A 23,643-nucleotide genomic window follows, 5' to 3' on the forward strand; every position below is an offset into this window, starting at 1 on the left:
GCTATAATCATTAAGTACCATCGCTATAGTTCCCTAAAGAACCAGGTTGTATACTTGCTTCCTGCGTAACCAGAGATTGGACATTCAATGTTGATTTGCCTACGAATACTCATTTGCCTTACAAGTGCATTCAAATCATAAATGTCATTACGTGAACGTTGTATATACCCTTTGCTATATATTAAAGATTCGACGGATACATTTGTGTGGACTTGGTTTCATCAGGTGGGAAAGTGTTCATCATATCTATATCATGTACTGTGTGGCCAGTAGTTAAAGTACATAAAGCGGTAGTGGTTTAATGATACCATACTTATCAATACAGTCAGGGAATTGTACCCCTCAGTTACAATTGGTCCTTCGAGCCGGAGGGTAACTAGTGTAATATTAATATAGTGTTATTAATATTGAAATGGCCTATGATGAACACTCCACGAAACGGTCCTCCTAACGTAGAACGCCCGCGGCGCAGACGACAGCCACCTCCGTACTTAGAGGATTACGCTGTCAGTCAACTACCTAGCCTTCTACAAACGGTAAACGCGGTAAAAGTAGAAAGTAAAATTATGTCTGACCTTAACGACCAGGTTACCCCGACCACAGAGGCCCTAGTGGGTTCTAATGTAACTGACCAAGCTCACGGTGGGGACCAGGAGGGAGCTGACATGCCTTTACCCCCCGCCAATACCGAAGAAGTAGTCCCCGACCAGCCCCGGGAGGAAGACAACCCTACAGAGAGAGAACTCTGCACGGAAGAAGAGGAGGAGAGCGCAGAGGAAATAGAGCTCCAGGACTCCCCAACGAGTACCGCCAGGAGCGGCTCACCTCTACAACCGTCTTCCCCCAGCGAAGCGGAGAGGATGCTATCACAGGCGTTCCTCGTCAGCCTGACAGCCTCTACCGAACGCGATCGACTCCAGGGTGAACGCGATCGACTTCAGGGTGAACGCGATCGACTCCAGACACAGCAACGGAGCGAAGAAGAGCGCATACGCCTGGAGATGAGACGCCTTCAGACGGAAGAGAATATGGCAAGAGACCGAGCAGACACCCAGCGTGCCGCTGCCGGTGCCCAAAGAGAAGCAGAGCGCGACCTCGCTCTCATCCAGCGCGAAACCGAGCGCGACAGACTACAAGCCGAGCGCGACAAGCTACAAGCGCAACTAATGGAGCAGCTGATCCTCAAGGCAACACCCTCTCCCTCCGCCAGGGGTTCAAGGAACTCGTCGAGACAACAGTCAAGGGCAGCGTCTCCTAACCGAACAAGCGACCCTGAACTTGACCAACAGACCAAGCCTATACCCCCCGCAGACCCCCTTCCCCGACCGGTCCAAGCGAGACCCAGCTACAAGGAAGGAGCAGCATACACTGCGGAGAAGCTAAATAAACGACTACAGGATCTAGAGGACCTGATAGAAGAAGAAGAGGGAGAGGAGGAGAACCAAGCCCGACGACAGCACAGTACTCCACCGGACCAGAAGGTCCAGTACAGTTCAGGCCATACCCCCGCGGCGCTGCGCTACAGACCCCCGACTCTATTCACGGGTGAGCACGACGCACGACCAGCCCCGAGGAATAGCACCTGGACCAGCGGGCCATGGTACCCTGCCGGTACCAGCCCACAGAGAGGCGCAAGAGGAGACTCGCCTAGGAGGCCTCTCCCCCAACGCTCGCCGATGTATCAGCCATCCACGGCGTCATACATTGCCACACCGACCATCCCAGACTTCACCCATGAGAATCGGGCACAGTACACGGAGCTCCGAATGTGCTTAGAGACAATGATGGTGGATGTCGTTGATGAACGTCACAAGTATGCAATATTACTGAAGCACCTGAAAGTACCCCGAGCGCACAATATAGCGCTAGCCTATGCCACCTCTACGACCCCATACACCGCGGCTCTAGCAGCGCTGGACCAGAGATATGGACGTATATGGGATTACGTAATCCAAGAGATAAGGCATATTGACCGCCTACCCCCAGCAACAGACAATCGCTCATTAGACGACCTGTCTATAAAAGTGCAGTCCCTGGTAGGGATGCTGGGAGCGCAACGAGAAAAGGGTATGCACGAGCTATACGCCAACTCTAACGTCGAGAGGATTTTAGAGAAGCTGCCACCCGCCAGACAAGAGCGCTTTAGGCGGCAGAGAGACCACCGTGATCCTAACGGTCCAGAACCATCCCTCCTCGATCTAGCCGACTTCCTGGCGAGAGAAGTCAGCAGCTTACGACTGGATACGTTCGTGCGGAGCACACCAAGCTCCAGAGAGGGACCCAGGAGAATAAACGATGGAAGAAGATCAGTGACTGTCATGCACCAATCAGAATCAGTACCGAGCAGTAAGAACCACAGTACCCCCTCGAGAAAAGAGAAGTGGAAGATGGTGTGCCCGTACTGCGAGAAGGAACACTGGCTGTCACAATGTGACCTGTTCACAAAGATGAATGCAGAAGAAGTGAGTCAATGGATAAAGTCCAACAGGCGCTGTTATCGATGTGCGCGCAGTCACATGGCAGCCGAGTGCCGCCTAAAGAAGAGGTGCAGTCGGTGTGACGGAGCCCACCTAGATGTCCTACACGACAGTAACAGAAGAAAGCCTGCACCTGCACCATCGAGCAGCACCAAGGCAAGTGTCATGTACATTGACCCCGCCAGCAGCAGCGGCGCCCAAGTGCTCTTAAAGGTAGTCCGTGTAACATTGAGCTACCAAGATAAAGTTATGGACACTTACGCCGTCCTTGATGACGGGTCAGAGAAGACCCTTCTGCTCGCGTCCGCTGCGGCCCAGCTGGGACTGCGGGGGAGCGAGAACCAAATGACGATTCGGACAATAAGAAGAGATTTAAAGACGATAAAAGGCGAGAATGTCTCCTTCACTATCGCAGCAAGCGGGCAGCCAGAGCGACGGTATAGGATTACAAATGCTTTCACCAGCCAAGAAATAGGACTATCACAGTACACCTACCCCATCGCCAAGCTGATGGATAAATATGTGCACCTGCGTCAACTACCTATCCCGCTCATAGACGGCGCCACCCCGACCCTGCTGATAGGCTCCGACCATGCAGACCTCATAGTCCCGATAGACCGGGTCCATACAGGACCCAGAGGCTGTCCTGCAGCAGTCGAGACCCGCCTAGGATGGACACTACAAGGCCCCCTCGCTAAATCTCTCAACCGAACAGCAGCCACTAGCTGCCTCCACTCCAGAGTGACAGAAGAAGACACCACTCTCCTGCAGCATGTCGAGAGGCTATGGACACTAGAGACAATGCCCTTTAAGAACGAAAAGAAAGACATTCGTTCTAAAGAAGACATTTACGCCATAAACCTCCTCGAGCAAGGGACAAAGAGAGTCACAGTCGGCGGAGTGATGAGATACGCAACTCCACTCCTGAGGCGAGAGGGAATGCCCACCTTTCACGCCACGAAAGAAGCTACGGAGCGGTATCTATTGAACACAGAGCGGCGCCTAGCCAAAGACCCCGCTCAAGAGAGTGTGTACCGCGCTGAGATTGAGAAGCTAATCACAGCGAGACACGTAATGAAGATTGACATTAAAGAGGCCGATCAGACGACCGAATCATGGTACGTGCCGCACCACAAGGTCCACCACAACGGCAAGGATCGCATTGTGTTTAACTGCAGCTACCAGATCGGATCCCAAAATCTGAATAAAGAGCTCTTGCCCGGCCCCACACTCTGCCCCTCTCTACTAGGCGTGCTACTACGCTTCCGCCAGGACAAGGTGGCTATCAGCGGGGATATCAAAGGGATGTTCCTGCAGGTGAGACTAGTGGAGGAGGACAAGCCCCTGCTGCGGTTCCTATGGAGAGAGAGGATCGGAGATGAGTACCCAGCCATCTACCAGTGGGAAGTCCTCCCCTTCGGAACCACATGCAGCCCGTGCTGTGCTACATTTGCACTACAGAAACACGTCGCAGAGGACCCAGCAGCAGATGAAGAGGTCCGACACAGTGTGAAGAACAGTTTCTACGTGGACAACTGTTTACAAAGCGTTTCGACTCAAGAAGAAGCCGAGGCTCTCCTACTCAAGCTACGCGCCTCCCTGATCAAAGGCGGCTTTGATCTAAGGCAGTGGGCCAGCAGCGACCCGCACGTATTGCACAGCCTCTCCCCCGCGGACAAGGCTGCCAGCAGCGAGACCTGGATGGCGACAATCCCAGGAGAAGCCCAAGAAATGACACTAGGACTAGTCTGGCGCTTCAAAACAGACTCGCTCCACTATAGACACAAACCCCTGACCACGGAGCAGGGAAGGTCGACGGCGATACCGACCACCAGACGGAGTGTGTACAGAACACTCGCCAGACAATATGACCCGTTGGGATGTATTCTACCTTACACCACCAGGGCAAAGATGATTGTACGAGCACTATGGGACAAGGACCAGGGCTGGGACGACCCAATACCCGCACCCCTTGCCTCCACATGGAGAGAGTGGGAGACGGAACTCCGCTCACTCCCAGGCGTCAATATACGCCGCAGCTACTTCCCACCCACAGTGAGGCCAGAGACATGCAAGATGGATCTACACATCTTCAGTGACGCCTCCGAAGTAGCCTATGGATCTGTGGCCTACTTGCGTGCCCAAGAGAAGGGAGGAGAGATACACACCGCTTTCATCCTGGCTCGCTCAAGAATAGCCCCACGAAAGCAACAATCTATCCCGCGTCTAGAGCTCTGCGCAGCCCTAGCAGGAGCGCATCTAGCCACGTTAATCCAACGTGAACTCACCATCCCGGTGCAAAGAACAATCTTGTGGTCAGACTCTACGACAGTACTCACATGGATCAAGTCTGATTCATGCAGATACAAGGTCTTCGTGGGAGTCAGAGTCACAGAGATTCAAGAGTTAACAGAAGCAGCGAGCTGGCGGTATGTGGACACCAAACACAACCCAGCTGACGTCATCACCCGGGGAATGTCCCTAGATGACCTCACCCGTCACAACATCTACAGTGACGGACCAGAGTTCCTCAAGCTCCCGGAAGGAGAGTGGCCTACGCCCACCCCACGGGAGGCGAGTAAAGAGGAGGCTGAGAACAAGAAACCTATGTTCTGTGGACTGAGCACAGTCGCCTCCACAGACCCCAACATAGATGACTGCCTCACCCTACAGAGTGCGCAACTAAAGACATTTCTGTGGCACCACCCAGAGATTCAGCCCACTGCCGACATTTCAGCAGCTGACTACGAAGAAGCAGAACTTCTTCTACTACAACGAGCCCAGAGAGACTCGTTCCCCGACGAGCTAGACTGTCTACAGGGAGGAAAGCCCGTCCCATCAGACAGCAGACTGCTCCACCTGGCACCCGAGAGTGACGCCCATAATCTCATCAGAGTGGGTGGTCGTCTGCGGAGAGCCCCCGATCTACCGGATGACGTTAAGTACCCGATAGTCTTGAACAGCCGACACAAGGTCACAGAGCTGATCATAAAGAAATACGACGAGGATGTGCACCACGCAGGAGCAGAGAGAGTCTTCGCGGAGATCAGACGTCGCTATTGGATACTTCAAAGAAGAGAAGCGTTGCGACGCTTCCAGCGAACCTGTCTAGACTGCCGAAAGTGGCGCGCGCAGCCCAGCATACCCCGGATGGCAGACCTACCTCCCTGTCGCCTCCGACTCGGCGACAAGCCATTCCACTCCACAGGCATGGACTGTTTTGGCCCGTTGTATATAAAGAAAGGAAGAGGAACCGAGAAGCGGTGGGGTATTGTATTCAAATGCATGACCACCAGAGCGATACATATCGAACTCCTTCCAACCATGAGCACAGACTCATTCCTTATGGCCTTCCGAAGATTCACATCACGGAAAGGAAAACCGTCTACATTGTTGTCTGATCACGGGACAAACTTCAAAGGCGGAGAAAGAGAGCTGAGAGAGAGCTTCCAAGCTATGGGCCCAGAACTTAAGACCCACCTCGCTCCATCCCAGATTGACTTCCAGTTTAATCCCCCGAACGCACCCCACTTCGGTGGAACCTGGGAACGAGAAGTACGTTCTATAAAGACAGCCCTGTACGCCGTGCTTGGGGCCCAGACTGTGGCGGAAGAAGTCCTAATGACAGTCCTCACGGAGATCGAGGGAGTATTGAACTCCAAGCCCCTCGGCTACGTCTCCAGTGATATAGCAGATGTCGACCCAGTCACCCCCAACACACTCTTGATGGGGCGGCTGGACCCCACGCTACCCCAGACAATGTACAGGCCTGAAGAAGCGAACGGCCGAAGAATGTGGAGGTACAGTCAAGTACTAGCTGACAAGTTTTGGAACAGCTTTCTACTCCACTACCTACCGTCTCTACAGACCCGCCAGAAGTGGGTAAAAGAGAGAGACAATTTGACAGAAGGAACAGTCGTCATGATTATCGACCAGTCACTACCCAGAGCTATGTGGCCGGCTGGCCGCGTAAGCAAAGTGATCACCAGTGCCGATGGCAAGGTCCGAGCAGCTGAGGTGCTCGTCCAAGGGCGAACTTACACACGACCCGTGGCGAGGCTAATAGAACTGCCCAGACTCCCAGACACTATCGATGACGACCATGACCCCATGACTTTGTGAGTTGACTGACCCTTACAGCGGACCTTGAGTGGTAGACAGTGCGGTCAATCTGTCTCTGCTTAGCTAATTAGGTGGGACTAATTAGGGGGCGGCTGTTGTGAAGGATCAGATTAAACCGAATATATATATTTATTTATGGATATATATTTAATAGTATTTGTATATCGTTTGATATCCCTTGTATATTCCTTGTACATATACACTGAATATCCCTTTGGTCTACTAACAGCCCATAATAGTTTCATTCTCTCATTGGACAAGAACTTGGCGCCAGCAGCCAAGCCCCTTGGTTCAAGTTCAATCGTGCCGACGAACATGTCGTTACTAGCCCCGGTTCCGCGTAGGAATACGTCTGCCGAAATACGAATGGTACTATTTGTTCACAGCGCATATATATATGGCGCAAGTAAAGTAGAACTTCCCTTAGCCCTTAGTTCTTTACCCTCCAACCTAGTGGCAAGACGTTACGCCTCACCCACGATACACGTGTGGTGCAGTATGGTCAACTTGGCCTCAGAATGGCATTGAGACATCGTGTGGATTAATAGTTGAATTCTCATAGTTTGGCACTATACCGTCGAGTGGTCTATTATGTATGGTGCATCGTTCGGTTAGAGTTATAAAGTGAGCAGTACCCCCATCGTTTTCCTCGCGTTATCTAGAGTCTTAACCAGGCTGGGCAGACCACGTGTGGTGCTTTCATCCGAGGAGTTCTGGGCAAGGACGAGTGGACCTGCACATTGGATTACCTTACCCGGACGACGGCGAGTCCTACACGGCTTGGATTATCTACTTGCTTTGGGTGCTTTGATTATGCCATGGATAACAGCCAACACTGGTAAGTGTTGGAACTACCCCCGAGAGGAGTCCAGGTGAGACGGCGCTCTAACCCGAGTGAGGTCGCCTCACGTCTCTTCGTTGTGGACCGGCAGCTACCGTCTACAAGAGGGCCCAACTGTATTCATCTGTGGACCAAGGTTCTGTGGGCACCGTGTTCAGCACTCTGAATTCTCCCAAGAAATCGTTGGCCAGATGGGATATCGCCAGCGGCTCTCCTAACCCCCCCCCCCTACTGACTTACAACCAGCGGGACCCCCTTTAGTGTATCCAGCTATAATCATTAAGTACCATCGCTATAGTTCCCTAAAGAACCAGGTTGTATACTTGCTTCCTGCGTAACCAGAGATTGGACATTCAATGTTGATTTGCCTACGAATACTCATTTGCCTTACAAGTGCATTCAAATCATAAATGTCATTACGTGAACGTTGTATATACCCTTTGCTATATATTAAAGATTCGACGGATACATTTGTGTGGACTTGGTTTCATCAGGTGGGAAAGTGTTCATCATATCTATATCATGTACTGTGTGGCCAGTAGTTAAAGTACATAAAGCGGTAGTGGTTTAATGATACCATACTTATCAATACAGTCAGGGAATTGTACCCCTCAGTTACAATCAAGAAATAGCACTATCTCTCTCCCAGTATGTTCTGCAGGGCTGCAGCTAGATACTAGTTCTCCCAGTATGGTCTACCGGCTGGGCTGCAGCTGGATACTATTGTCTCAACCAATGAAATTTTGATTGACAGTCGATTCTGCCAATTACGTCACACACCGCTTGCACCCGCCTCTGCTGTTACCACCAATCGGCAAGCGCGTATACATTTTTTACTTCCGCTTTTGTCCGCCATTGATTTTGACGAGAGCTTTTCTACAACAACAACAACGGCGGCGCGGCCGACGTTTAGCTTTTAGCTCCGCAGGATGACCTAAACGAGGCATAATGATTTTACTGCAACTAATGTTATAATAAAACAAAGCCTTTCTATACATGTGTCTGATTGAAAACTTTATTAACAGATTGCAGAATGGGTAAAACTCAGGGCTCTATGAGCAAAGGAAGGAACTGAGCTAGTATGAACGCTTGCTACGTTCGGGTAAATAATATGCTGATGTTATTGAACGTGTAACACTAACTATATAACGTTAATGCCACAAAACGAATGCCTTGTTAATCATAAGTAGTAACTTTGATGCAGTAGCTTGTGTGTGTGTGTGTGTGGGGGGGGACTGGGGACGGCGTTGTGCAGGTCGCGAGTGAACTTTTTTTTGTCTTTTGACGCTACACAAATTGATGGATATTTATCGGCTACTGCCATCGGCACATTCGAGCTTATCGGCCGATAGGCCGATTGCAGTCAACAAGGCACTTATCGGTATCGGCCGATAAGTGTGTAGCGTCAAAAGACAAAAAAAAGTTCACTTGCGACCTGCACAACGCCGTTTGACGAGAGTTTTTCTACAACAACAACAACGGCGACGCGGCCGACGTTTAGCGTTTAGCTCCGCAGGATGACTTAAACGAGGCATAATGATTTTACTGCAACTAATGTTATAATAAAACAAAGCCTTTCTATACATGTGTCTGATTGAAAACTTTATTAACAGATTGCAGAATGGGTAAAACTCAGGGCTCTATGAGCAAAGGAAGGAACTGTGCTAGTATGAACGCTTGCTACGTTCGGGTAAATAATATGCTGATGTTATTGAACGTGTAACACTAACTATATAACGTTAATGCCACAAAACGAATGCCTTGTTAATCATAAGTAGTAACTTTGATGCAGTAGCTTGTGTGTGTGTGTGTGTGTGGGGGACTGGGGACGGCGTTGTGCAGGTCGCGAGTGAGAGAAAACGGGGTTTATTCAATGTATGTGATGTATAGATTGGGGGGAGATGGTAGCATCTAAAGGTGCCAGGTCAGAGAGGTCGAAATGTGCTTGGCTTAGAAGACGACGATAGAAGAAGCGGTTTCACAGGCACAGGCCGCGTTAGGAGGGTGTTTCTTTTGAATTCCGATCGAAGACACAACAAAGATAGCGTGGACACAGAGGCAGAGCGCGATGGAGGTTTTGACAGTGAACGAAACGTTTTGAAATGTGTGTAAAGGTTAAACGCGGTTGTCATGACAGCGCGTCGCATGACAACCAGAAGAGGGGCGGGGCTATCGTTGCTATGACGAAGATCTATAAGTCGAACAGTGTTTCCAGGTGTGAGGCAGACCAAAGAAACGAATCCCACAGGAGGGAAGAGACCAAGAGACTCTCTCCTCTCATAGAGAGAGGGGGGGGGGGGATGCCACATCATCATTAGCTTCGGCTAACGCGAGGAGGGTTAGGCTAAAGACCAGGCCTGACCACCAGTGGACTGAATAGTAAAAGGACAATAGACTGAACACACCGAAAGATCATTATAATAGACTCTTCAAGGACAATACAATCTGTTAACATCTGAGCTGAGGTTTCTGTTTATATCAATAAACAACGCTTTTCCTCATAAGGTATTACGCTGTGTCGAAGTGTCGAATTCTTACGGAGGTGGAGAATTAGTATGGTTTGCGGATCGTACTAACGGGGAGAGATACGGATTATATCCAGCCAGTATCTGAGACGTCAGGACCATTCAAATTACACAACGCAGAGGAATTGGATGGAGAGAGGATAACACAAGAAGACGTGATACTGGCCAGATTGATCAGGATCTAACACGAGTGAACTTTTTTTGTCTTTTGACGCTACACAAATTGATGGATATTTATCGGCTACTGCCATCGGCACATTCGAGCTTATCGGCCGATAGGCCGATTGCAGTCAACAAGGCACTTATCGGTATCGGCCGATAAGTGTGTAGCGTCAAAAGACAAAAAAAAGTTCACTCGCAACCTGCACAACGGCGTTTGACGAGAGCTTTTCTACAACAACAACAACGGCGGCGCGGCCGACGTTTAGCTTTAAGCTCCGCAGGATGACTTAAACGAGGCATAATGATTTTACTGCAACTAATGTTATAATAAAACAAAGCCTTTCTATACATGTGTCTGATTGAAAACTTTATTAACAGATTGCAGAATGGGTAAAACTCAGGGCTCTATGAGCAAAGGAAGGAACTGAGCTAGTATGAATGCTTGCTACGTTCGGGTAAATAATATGCTGATGTTATTGAACGTGTAACACTAACTATATAACGTTAATGCCACAAAACGAATGCCTTGTTAATCATAACTTTGATGCAGTAGCTTGTGTGTATGTGTGTGTGGGGGGGACTGGGGACGGCGTTGTGCAGGTCGCGAGTGAACCTTTTTTTGTCTTTTGACGCTACACAAATTGATGGATATTTATCGGCTACTGCCATCGGCACATCCGAGCTTATCGGCCGATAGGCCGATTGCAGTCAACAAGGCACTTATCGGCCGATACCGATACCCGACCGATACATCGGTGCACCCCTAGTTAGAACACCTTTGCAGACTGGGTAGTAGATTAGCTAGGCAGTGTTTTTGGTGCAGAAAAGCACAGCTAATTGATTAATCAAAGCTAGTTCATCCTTCTATGCCATCACAAACGGCAACAATTCAGTTTGTTTAGACTTCAATCCCTGACCAAACAGCACTTAGATAACATTTCTGACTGCCAATTCCATACAAAGACGAATATGTCCCCTTTAAGGGGAGACACTGCAGGTGAATAGGGTAAAAAAATTTACTAATAGATATCACAATGAAACTTCCCCAGTTGATTACTTATATTAAGACAAGACTTTTTTGTATTACAAGTTTTCTGAAATTGTATGTTTAAATATGCAAATGAGGCATGATCTACTTAAATATGCACTAATTTGCATATAATTCCAGGACAGAAATCTGAACATTGGATAAAGCCATTTTCAAAATTATAGTTTCATTTTGTTGACATATTAGAGCCAAAGGTTATTACAGAGGGGATTTTGGATATCTCTTTTTATCACTCCATAAATCAGAAAATACTCCATTCAGTCAATTTTTATGGTAAAATTCCATATTTCGCCATGTTTTTAGGAATAAAATGTGATATAAATCAGGGTATGAATGCGATATCAACAAACCCTTCTGTAAATACCTTCAGAACATAGATATGAATAGAACTGGAAGGTTTGGTGTATGTGAGTGCTACTGAAGTGGAGATTTCTGGCTCAGAGTATGAGGAAAAACTCTTAAAACTCATTTTTGGGAAAACGCCTTCAAAGTTCTGTATTGTAAAATGCCATACTTTTTTTTTTAAACAGATATTTACAAACACAATACCTAATCAAACCATTAGTAATAGACAACCTAAACACATGCCTGATAACTGAATAATAATAATAATAATAATGATGTTATTGAACTGAACAGAACTACACACAGGCTACAAACAGTGTAGTACAGTGTAGTACCCCCTAATAGGCAACACATATTTGAATAGATATCACTATGAAACTTTCCCAATTTGTTATGTACATATAAACTAAGAAAAAATATATTGCAAGTTTTCTGAAATGTATGTTTATATATGCAAATGAGGCACTTCCCCATTAAATATGTGCACATTTATGGATGCAATAAGGCAAAATGATGTAAAACAAACAACTAAATGTGTGTTATTGACGTTTTATTGTCACTAGTTTCATAGAAGACATGTTTAGGAAGCAAAATATAACAAAATCTCAAAATCAACAAAAAAAGTATATTTGACTATTCACCTGCAGTGTCTCGCCTTAAGTGAAAATATAGAAAAATGCAGAAGATATCTTACCTTCTTATTGAGTTTTAGCCAGGTGGTGTATCCTTTACTGTCTGTGTACTGCAGGCCAAAGAACCAGACCTCCCTGAGACCAACCGTCTTCACCACCTGTAACCACAACATTACAATACATTAATCTCAACACAGCAGTATACATACAGTACTGTTAGTGTAAACCACAACATTAATACATCCATCTCAACACAGCAGTATACAGTACTGTTAGTGTAAACCACAACATTAATACATCCATCTCAACACAGCAGTATACATACAGTACTGTTAGTGTAACCACAACATTAATACATCCATCTCAACACAGCAGTATACAATACTGTACACTATTGATCTGCAGGTGTCTGAGCCAATGAGTCAATCATCTGAACAGCCTTGCTTGTATTGATCATGTCTGGAGACTTGTCACAGTCGCTGTTTATACATGCACAGGCAAACAAAAGCAAACATGAGCACACACGCGCACGCACACACGCACCACACACACACACACACACACACACACACACACACACACACACACACACACACACACACACACACACACACACACACACACACACACACACACACACACACACACACACACACACACACACACACACACACACACACACACACACACACACACACACACACACACACACACACACACACACACACACACACACACACACACACACACACGAGCAAAACAGATCCATGGACATATTGATAGAAACACACACAGACACTGGAAAAAATACCAGACGGGAAATCAGAATGAGACAGAGGAGAGTGATACGAAGCAAGAGAAGAGTGATAAGAAGCAAGAGAAGAGTGATATGAGTGATATGTTTATGTTTATTAAAGGATCCCCATTATAGACACATGAAAGAGCCTTTAGTCTTCCTGGGGTCCTGGACAAAACAAATACAATACAAATGTACAACTAAAAAAAAAACTAAAAAAAAACACTAAAATTCTAAATGAATACAAATATACAAATTCACATTATAAAATCAAATCTAACATTCCAGTAAAAATGAAATACACAGATAACAGTTACATACTTGACAAGTTTGCAGGCTATCTCTTAATATATCTTTTGAAAGTAATTTAGTTATGTATTGTAGATAAGATGTTTACTACTATACTATTGACCTATATATGCCAGTGAGTTTGAGAACATTTGATTTTGGTGCTGTTTTTGAAGCAAGAGAAGAGTGATATGAAGCAAGAGAAGGGTGGAAGGATAGTGGTTAATTACATACATGGCACGGAGCCAGTGGCTAAACATTAGAACAACACTGCCACAAAGACAGCTCTGCATCTAGATCCACAAAGAATGGATTGCACGGAGCAAGTTGCACCCTTACTTACTATTCATTATGAATTGAAAATGGGGGACCCTGATGTAAACAAGACGAAAGTCTTTCTCTGGTCTGCATCCCCTTAACAATTGTGTGTATTGAGCCGTACTGTATTGTACCCATTCTGCAATCTGTTAATAAAACTTTCATTCAATCAATCAATCTGCACGGTGATTGATTGAATGAACATTTTATTAACAGATTGCAGAATGGGTACAATACAGTACGGCTCAATACACACAATTGTTAAGGGGATGCAGACCAGAGAAAGACTTTTGTCTTGTTTACATCAGGGTCCCCCATTTTCAATTCATAATGAATTGTAAGTAAGGGTGCAACTTGCTCCGTGCAATCCATTCTTTTTGGATCTAGCCCAGAGTGTGTCTGTGTGCATCATCCAGCCTTACAGCACCAGACCTACCTGTGAGTCTGTGTCGGTTAATTGGATTAAAATGCTTTCTGAACTCCCTCCAGCCTTTCATCAATGGACAGAGACGTGTGTGTGTGTGTGTGTGTGTGTGTGTGTGTGTGTGTGTGTGTGTGTGTGTGTGTGTGTGTGTGTGTGTGTGTGTGTGTGTGTGTGTGTGTGTGTGTGTCTGTGTGTGTCCTTCCCAGACTATATTTAGTTCAGTAAGCCTCTGTGTCAATGCAGGCCTCTCTTCATTGATGTGAACCAGAAGCACTTTGAGCTGAAACAACATCCAGGATCAACTGAAGCCTCCTTGTGGTGCATCATCATATTATCCTTGTGGAGGTTCACCGTGCACAACCAGGCGTGTGATCTACTCATTAAAAACTCCAACACACACTCAGCTTAAGTGTTGCAGGGCAAGGTCTTTGATGACAGAAATGCTTTTCAGTGGATATTCAAAGGGTTTTGCGGTCCATTTAATCAAAATAAAACATCCTTTCCCACGTTACTGTCCATTTGCAAATACATGCAATCATGCAGAAGGGCCTCTTTAAATCTAGCACTTTTACTGAAGACCAAAGCATATTTTGTGAACAAGACTAGGCAAGCCTAGTTAAGCCGGACCAGTATATGTGAGAGACTCACACTGTGAGGTTTTGCCCGCTGCTCACTACCTTTTCTCTGTCTTCTTTAAGCCTACTGTTAGGAATTCCCTATTCTCTGTCTTCTTTAAGCCTACTGTTAGGAATTCCCTACTCACTCTCTCTAGCCCCCACCCTCTCGTTCCTTACCCTTAGTGGCCACACCTGTTTGATATTCTATTATCTCTCGCACCTGTGGTGGCAGGCTAATTAGTCCCCCTGTGGGCTTTAAATACCAGGGCGCTTCCCCTCGTTTTGGCGTGGGGTCGTGTTGTATACTTGCCGAGTCATATTCTCTAAACATCTAGACTCTTTCGGGAGATCCTCTGTCTGCCTATTCTGTTCCATTCTCCGGCGTCGAGATGTTTGCTCCAGCCTTCGCCAGCTGTCGCCGTTGCCTGTGGGGGAGACTGGTCTGCGCTCCCTGTACTTCCACGGGAGGCACCCCAGCGTTCCACTACAGACCCCCGCGCAGCTGTTCGTCCTGACGCACATCCAGACCAGCGCAGACGCTCTCCAGTCCTCAGCGCGCAACGCGCATCTTCCAAGGACGCTCGAGCTTGGCACGCTCTCCAGACCAGCGCGCAACGCGCATCTTCCAGACCCTCGAGCTTGGCACGCTCTCCAGTCCTCAGCGCGCAACGCGCATCTTCCAAGGACGCTCGAGCTTGGCACGCTCTCCAGACCAGCGCGCAACGCGCATCTTCCAGACCTTCGAGCTTGGCACGCTCCTCCGTACCAGCGCACTGACGCGCATCTTCCAGACCTTCGAGCTTGGCACACTCCTCCTCGCAGACGCACCCCGAGGCGTCTCTCTGTTCCGACGCGCACACCAAGGTGTGGCGCGCACTCTGTTCCTCGGCTCCGACAGCGGCTACCCGGTGGACGACGCTCTCGCCACCGCCACTGTTCCGACGCGCACACCAAGGTGTGGCGCGCACTCTGTTCCTCGGCTCCGACAGTGGCTACCCGGTGGACGACATCCTCGCCACCGCCACTGTTCCAGCTCCCTGTTCCGACGCGCACACCAAGGTGTGGCGCGCACTCTGTTCCTCGGCTCCGACAGCGGCTACCCGGTGGACGATGCCCTCGTCACCGCCACTGTTCCAGCACTCTGTTCCTCGGCTCCGACAGCGGCTACCCGGTGGACGATGCCCTCGTCACCGCCACTGTTCCAGCACTCTGTCCCTCGGCTCGGACAGCCAGCCACCCGGTGGCGATGCCCTCGCCCCGTTGCTGTCCCTGTACCTTTACGCATACGCCTGGGTGAGTTTTGATTGTGATGTCACTCACTCAGCGTAGTGCCCTTGCCCCCGTTCCCGCTGCTGTCCCTGTACCCTTTACGCTTACGCCTGGGTGAGTTTTGATTGTGATGTCACTCACTCAGCGTAATGCCCCTTGCCCCCTTCCCGCTGCGTTTCCTGTACCATTATGCATACGCCTGGGTGAGTTTAGATTGTGATGTCACTCTCCCAGCGTATTGCCTCTGTTTTTGGTTCTCACTTAGAATAGTATTTTTGGACTTTACATCTCCCCCTGTGTGTTTGTCACACGAAGATATTATTACTTTGTTCACTTTGTTATTTGGACTGTTCTGCACCTGCTCTGTTTTTTCCCCTTTTGTGCATTAACTATCTCCTCTGTCCTGCAGAGCGGCCCAGATGATTTCCACCAGTCCTCCCTGTTCCTCCCTGTTTCCCAGCCCGCCTCCGCGGGCCTCAGTCCCCTCTGTTCCCTAGTTCTCCCCTTTCTAGTTCCACCTAGTTCCTGTTCCCTAGTTCTCCCCTTCTAGTTCCACCTAGTTCCTGTTCCCTAGTTCTCCCCTTTCTAGTTCCACCTAGTTCCTGGTCCCAAGTTCTCCCCTTCTAGTTCCACCTAGTTCCTGTTCCCTAGTTCTCCCCTTTCTAGTTCCACCTAGTTCCTGGTCCCAAGTTCTCCCCTTCTAGTTCCACCTAGTTCCTTGTCCCTAGTTCCCCTAGTCCCCGTTTCTCCTGTTCCCTAGCTCTCCTAGTCCCTAGTCCTCTCTCCCTAGTTCTCCTTGTCCCTGGTTTACCTAGTCTCTAGTTCCTCTGTCCCTAGGCGTTCCCTTAACCTTCCCTTAGGCGTTCCCTTACTTTCCCTTAGTGTTCCCTTTCCTGCCCGCCTCTTAAAGGCACCTTTCCTTCCCCTCATATTATATTCCTGTATTTGTGATTCTCCCTTAAAGGGACAGTGCCCTTTTCCCTGTATTTCCCTGTTGTTCAATAAATATCTGTTTCTTGGCAAACCATCATACCTGTCTTGTGTTGTGCGATTGGGGTCGGTTACAAACCATAACAGTACGACCCCACCCAAATCGACGACCCCAGCCAGCACAGACGGTGTATGTTGAGTTTGCCTTTTTTTTTCTTGTTCCCTCTAGCTCCCCTGTTAGCCCAGTTTAGCTTCCCTGTTAGTCCTGTTTAGCTCCCTTGTTAGCCTGTTACTCCCCTGTTTAGCTTGTTAGTCTCCCCGGTTAGCTCCCCTGTTTTGCTTCCCGTTTTGCCCTGTTTGACCCCCCTGTAGCTAGCCATGCCCTGGCAGCTAACCCAGTCCCTCAGCAGAGCCCCTGTCTGCTAGCTTAGCCCCGGCTGCTAGCACAGCCTCTATGTTTATGCAGCCCTTGCTGCTGGCATAGGCCCTGTAGCTAGCCATGCCCTGGCGGCTAACCCAGTCCCTCAGCAGAGCCCCGGTCTGCTAGCTTGGCCCCGGCTGTTAGCACAGCCTCTATGTTAATGCAGCCTTGCAGCTGGCATGGGCCCTGTAGCTAGCCAGGCCCAAGCAGCTAACCCGGTCCCTCTGCATGGCCTCCACTTTTTTGTGTAGTTTATCCCACTGCTAGGACTGCCCTTTCAGCTAGCAAGGTCAGTTTTTCTCACACAGCTAGGACTGTCCTTCCAGCTAGCTTGTGCTCTCATGCTGGTCCAGCCCTGTCTGCCAGCCTAGCTCCGGCAGCTAGCGCAGCCTCTATGTTGATGTAGCAGTACAGCTAGCATAGGCCCTGTAGCTATCAGTGCCCTGGCAGCTACCCTTTCCCTCTGCTAGCCTGGCTCCGGCAGCTTGCGCAGCCTCTATGTTGATGTAGCAGTACACCTAGCATAGGCCCTGTAGCTATCAGTGCCCTGGCAGCTAACCTTCCCTCTGCTAGCCCTTTCCCGGTGCTTCCATGGTTACCCCTTAGCTACCCTGCTTGCCCCTCGTTTCCTCTAGACCAGTTCCTCTAGACCAGTTCTCTAGACCAGTTCTCTAAACCAGTTCTCTAGACCCAGTTCCTCTAGACCAGTTCCTCTAGACTAGTTCTCTAAACCAGTTCTCTAGACCAGTTCTCTTGCCCAGTTCGCTAGACTAGTTCTCTAGACCCAGTTCCTCTTGACCAGTTCCCCCAGTTGCCCCTCTGCTACCCTAGTTACCCCTCGGCGACCCTGTTTCTTTTGCTAGCCCCACTCTTGTGGTTGGCTTCCCCTGCTGGCTTGGCCAGTACCTCTTGTTTTGCCCCCTGCCACTCTGTCTGTATTTGTTTTGGGTCGCCGGGTGGCTCCCGTTGGAGGGGGGGATACTGTGAGGTTTTGCCCGCTGCTCACTACCTTTTCTCTGTCTTCTTTAAGCCTACTGTTAGGAATTCCCTATTCTCTGTCTTCTTTAAGCCTACTGTTAGGAATTCCCTACTCACTCTCTCTAGCCCCCACCCTCTCGTTCCTTACCCTTAGTGGCCACACCTGTTTGATATTCTATTATCTCTCGCACCTGTGGTGGCAGGCTAATTAGTCCCCCTGTGGGCTTTAAATACCAGGGCGCTTCCCCTCGTTTTGGCGTGGGGTCGTGTTGTATACTTGCCGAGTCATATTCTCTAAACATCTAGACTCTTTCGGGAGATCCTCTGTCTGCCTATTCTGTTCCATTCTCCGGCGTCGAGATGTTTGCTCCAGCCTTCGCCAGCTGTCGCCGTTGCCTGTGGGGGAGACTGGTCTGCGCTCCCTGTACTTCCACGGGAGGCACCCCAGCGTTCCACTACAGACCCCCGCGCAGCTGTTCGTCCTGACGCACATCCAGACCAGCGCAGACGCTCTCCAGTCCTCAGCGCGCAGCGCGCATCTTCCAAGGACGCTCGAGCTTGGCACGCTCTCCAGACCAGCGCGCAACGCGCATCTTCCAGACCCTCGAGCTTGGCACGCTCTCCAGTCCTCAGCGCGCAACGCGCATCTTCCAAGGACGCTCGAGCTTGGCACGCTCTCCAGACCAGCGCGCAACGCGCATCTTCCAGACCTTCGAGCTTGGCACGCTCCTCCGTACCAGCGCACTGACGCGCATCTTCCAGACCTTCGAGCTTGGCACACTCCTCCTCGCAGACGCACCCCGAGGCGTCTCTCTGTTCCGACGCGCACACCAAGGTGTGGCGCGCACTCTGTTCCTCGGCTCCGACAGCGGCTACCCGGTGGACGACGCTCTCGCCACCGCCACTGTTCCGACGCGCACACCAAGGTGTGGCGCGCACTCTGTTCCTCGGCTCCGACAGTGGCTACCCGGTGGACGACATCCTCGCCACCGCCACTGTTCCAGCTCCCTGTTCCGACGCGCACACCAAGGTGTGGCGCGCACTCTGTTCCTCGGCTCCGACAGCGGCTACCCGGTGGACGATGCCCTCGTCACCGCCACTGTTCCAGCACTCTGTTCCTCGGCTCCGACAGCGGCTACCCGGTGGACGATGCCCTCGTCACCGTCACTGTTCCAGCACTCTGTCCCTCGGCTCGGACAGCCAGCCACCCGGTGGCGATGCCCTCGCCCCGTTGCTGTCCCTGTACCTTTACGCATACGCCTGGGTGAGTTTTGATTGTGATGTCACTCACTCAGCGTAGTGCCCTTGCCCCCGTTCCCGCTGCTGTCCCTGTACCCTTTACGCTTACGCCTGGGTGAGTTTTGATTGTGATGTCACTCACTCAGCGTAATGCCCCTTGCCCCCTTCCCGCTGCGTTTCCTGTACCATTACGCATACGCCTGGGTGAGTTTAGATTGTGATGTCACTCTCCCAGCGTATTGCCTCTGTTTTTGGTTCTCACTTAGAATAGTATTTTTGGACTTTACATCTCCCCCTGTGTGTTTGTCACACGAAGATATTATTACTTTGTTCACTTTGTTATTTGGACTGTTCTGCACCTGCTCTGTTTTTTCCCCTTTTGTGCATTAACTATCTCCTCTGTCCTGCAGAGCGGCCCAGATGATTTCCACCAGTCCTCCCTGTTCCTCCCTGTTTCCCAGCCCGCCTCCGCGGGCCTCAGTCCCCTCTGTTCCCTAGTTCTCCCCTTTCTAGTTCCACCTAGTTCCTGTTCCCTAGTTCTCCCCTTCTAGTTCCACCTAGTTCCTGTTCCCTAGTTCTCCCCTTTCTAGTTCCACCTAGTTCCTGGTCCCAAGTTCTCCCCTTCTAGTTCCACCTAGTTCCTGTTCCCTAGTTCTCCCCTTTCTAGTTCCACCTAGTTCCTGGTCCCAAGTTCTCCCCTTCTAGTTCCACCTAGTTCCTTGTCCCTAGTTCCCCTAGTCCCCGTTTCTCCTGTTCCCTAGCTCTCCTAGTCCCTAGTCCTCTCTCCCTAGTTCTCCTTGTCCCTGGTTTACCTAGTCTCTAGTTCCTCTGTCCCTAGGCGTTCCCTTAACCTTCCCTTAGGCGTTCCCTTACTTTCCCTTAGTGTTCCCTTTCCTGCCCGCCTCTTAAAGGCACCTTTCCTTCCCCTCATATTATATTCCTGTATTTGTGATTCTCCCTTAAAGGGACAGTGCCCTTTTCCCTGTATTTCCCTGTTGTTCAATAAATATCTGTTTCTTGGCAAACCATCATACCTGTCTTGTGTTGTGCGATTGGGGTCGGTTACAAACCATAACACACACATGTTTTAACAACGGGGAGTTCGTTCAGTGGCTCGTATCGGGTCGACCCTCCGTGTCCGGACAATAATATTGTGATATCAGAGAAGCCCTGATAACCAATAGAGGCCTTGCACAGAATGTTTGGAATGCTCATTTTTCCTCCATTTTGGAAGAGACGATGGTTACTATGTATTACCACCAAAGAGTTCATATTGATATATAAACAAAATATTAGATTTTATTTAAAATTAGGGCGGCTGATTGGCGCAGTGGGCAAGGCGCTCGCCTCTAACGCAGGATACGCTGGGTTCGAGCCCAGCTCTCGGCGTTGCTACCGGCTGGCCGGTCGTTCATACTAACACAATTGGCAAGTGTTAGATGGTGGGAAAGCCGGTGGGTGGGGATTTGACATTGTGGACAGCGACTCCTACAGGTCGGTTTGGTGACGCCGGTGTGACGGAAGCAGGAAGTGACAGGGGCAGCGTGAGCCTCCCACGCGTTACTCCTCGCCACTGAGAGTTCGAGCTGCTGCGGTGAAAAGATGCGACAGGCTGCCTCCTCGTGTACCGGAGGGGACACGTGATGCAAGGCTTCTGTCCTCACTACAACCAACCTGTGGGAGGCATAGTCTAGCAACGTTCAAGACAGGGGAGGGAAGAATTGGATACACGAAATTGGGATGGGAGAAAAATAGAAAATGGGGAGAAAAAGTGGATACAAAAAAAAGATTTTACTTAAAATTGTGTGACTGGATCTTGTATATAAAGTTACAGTAGAACAGTAATATCGTGCTTTTCCCATGTTTAACCTACTCTGCCACTGCACAGACATTATAGAATAGAATAGATAGAATAGAAATACTTTATTCATCCCGAGGGAAATTTGGCACTACAAATCGCTCACAGTAAACAGTAAACATTTAGGTAGACAAAAACAAAGTCACGAATAAGAATAAAAAATATGCCTAAGAATAAAGAATAAAATACGGTCTGGGATATACATTTCCTATGTTATGTATATACATTCTAATATAAAATATACGATAAAAAATATATACAGAAATATACAGTAAGTGTACACTAAGTGTAATATTGAACAATGTTGTTTTAAAAGTAAAAGTCCAGGAAGATGGTACTGGTGCATGGTACAAGATTGTACTGTGCAAGATGGTACTGTCACCCAATGCATTACTGTGAAGCACAGTAATGCATTGTAAAGTCTGGTTGCTGTCGGAATGAAGGACTTCCTGTGCCGTTCAGTGCTACATCTTGGGAGTAGTCTAGCACTGAACGTGCTCCTTCTGTCAGCCAAGTCTGTGTATACTATAGTGTGTGGGAGGGGTTGTCCCTGATGGCATGGAGCTTAGCAAGGCTCCTCCTCTCTGCCACCACCACTAGAGAGTCGAGCTCCACCCCTACCACGTTACTGGCCTTCCTGACCAGCTTATCCAGCTTGTTTGTGTCCCCCGCTCTCAGTCCGCTGCCCCAGCAGGTCACAGCGTACAAGAAGGCACATCCTCAATATCCTTGTACAGACGTTGAAGGATCTCAGCCTTCTGAGGAAGTAGAGTCGGATCTGGCCCTTCTTGTAGAGTGCCTCTGCGTGTTTTGACCCGTTCAGTTTATTGTCGATGTGTACACCGAGGTATTTGTAATCCTCAATCGTGTCCACATCTAGACATTTTCTTTTGAAAGTGATTAACAATTTAGAGGCAGAGGCAACCTAGTTCCCAATTATGTTAATCTGATGCAAAGTCAATGGGGCCAGGCTTGAGTCTGTACAGACCCACACATAAACACTGAAACCTACTGCATTGTCGAATAGGCTTCAGAGTGTGGCCCCATTGGCTTTGCAATGGTTTTGAGGCTAAGCAGTCAGAGCCGTGGTGAGAAAATACTCTACTGATCATCAACATCATTGGTATGTAAGAAATAGGGGTCACCAAGTTAACCTTTAATGATAATAATAAAACAAAAAAACATTATCAAATCTGCCATTTGTCTGACTTCTCCACAATTAACAGAATGAACAACTATCTAATCTTGTATGACAAGTTATTTTTCAGTTGTTTCATTCATCACAAACCCAACACTTATTAATTTACGCATGCACGCATGCGCACACACACACGCACGCACGCACGCACGCACGCACGCACGCACGCACGCACGCACGCACGCACGCACGCACGCACGCACGCACGCACGCACACACACACACACACACACACACACACACACACACACACACACACACACACACACACACACACACACACACACACACACACACACACACACACACACACACACACACACACACACACACACACACACACACACACACACACACACACACACACACACACACACACACACACACACACACACACACACACACACACACACACACACACACACACACACACACACACACACACTAATGGCAGTTCACACGCGGAGGCCTGAATGCAGCCGGCGGCCGACAGCTGGTTGCTATGACAATGCAGATACATTGAGATCTGGTGAGTGAGGCAGGGTGACACTGTACACAGCCTCCAATGTATGGCTGCAACTAACGATTATTTTGTTATCGATTAATCTGTTATCGATTAATCTGTTGATTATTTAATTGATTAGTCGATTAATCTAAAAAAGCAACAACAATTTAACCTATTTGCAATTGAACATTTCAAAATGTTTTGCTACTATCCTTAGGCCACATCGGTAGTTGCCTCTTTGACACCACCTACTGAATACCCAGAGTAGGAGATGAGCCATGGAGTTTATTTATGTCTGTAAGTGCTGTGTAGTGTGGATGCCTACTGTACATGAGTAGGGTGAGTAACCTACATGCCATTACTGTACTATTGACTCATTATAGCTACTTTATTATCTTGAAATAATATAACACCCATCTGTTACTATGACATTGTTTATAATTACATACAATCAGGGCCGCCTCAGGGGGTGTGCGAGCAGTGCGATCGCACAGGGCCTCGCGGGAAGGGGGGCCTCGCAAAAAAAAAAAAAAAAAAAATTGCGAGGCCCCCCTTCCCGCGAGGCCCTTTTTCATCACAGACCTAAAATCTAGTTTTGCTTATATGCTTATATATTTCACATTAGACACGTTTGTAGAATGTGTCTGACT

The 23,643-nt window shown here is 48.8% G+C and overlaps 1 protein-coding gene across 1 annotated transcript in view; it reads right to left on the reverse strand.

Annotated features, from left to right (window-relative positions):
- LOC311229102 (radixin) overlaps positions 1-23,643 on the reverse strand; it is a 218,209-nt gene that overhangs the window by 54,974 nt on the left and 139,592 nt on the right. Inside the window, exon 3 of the mRNA XM_084315113.1 lies at positions 12,215-12,310. Coding sequence (XP_084171239.1) covers positions 12,215-12,310 — 96 coding nt within the window. The remainder of the gene's footprint in view (positions 1-12,214; positions 12,311-23,643) is intronic.

The sequence above is a fragment of the Notolepis coatsorum genome (genome assembly GCF_963971535.1).
Source record: "Notolepis coatsorum genome assembly, chromosome: 5".
Taxonomy (NCBI): Eukaryota; Metazoa; Chordata; class Actinopteri; order Aulopiformes; family Paralepididae; genus Notolepis; species Notolepis coatsorum.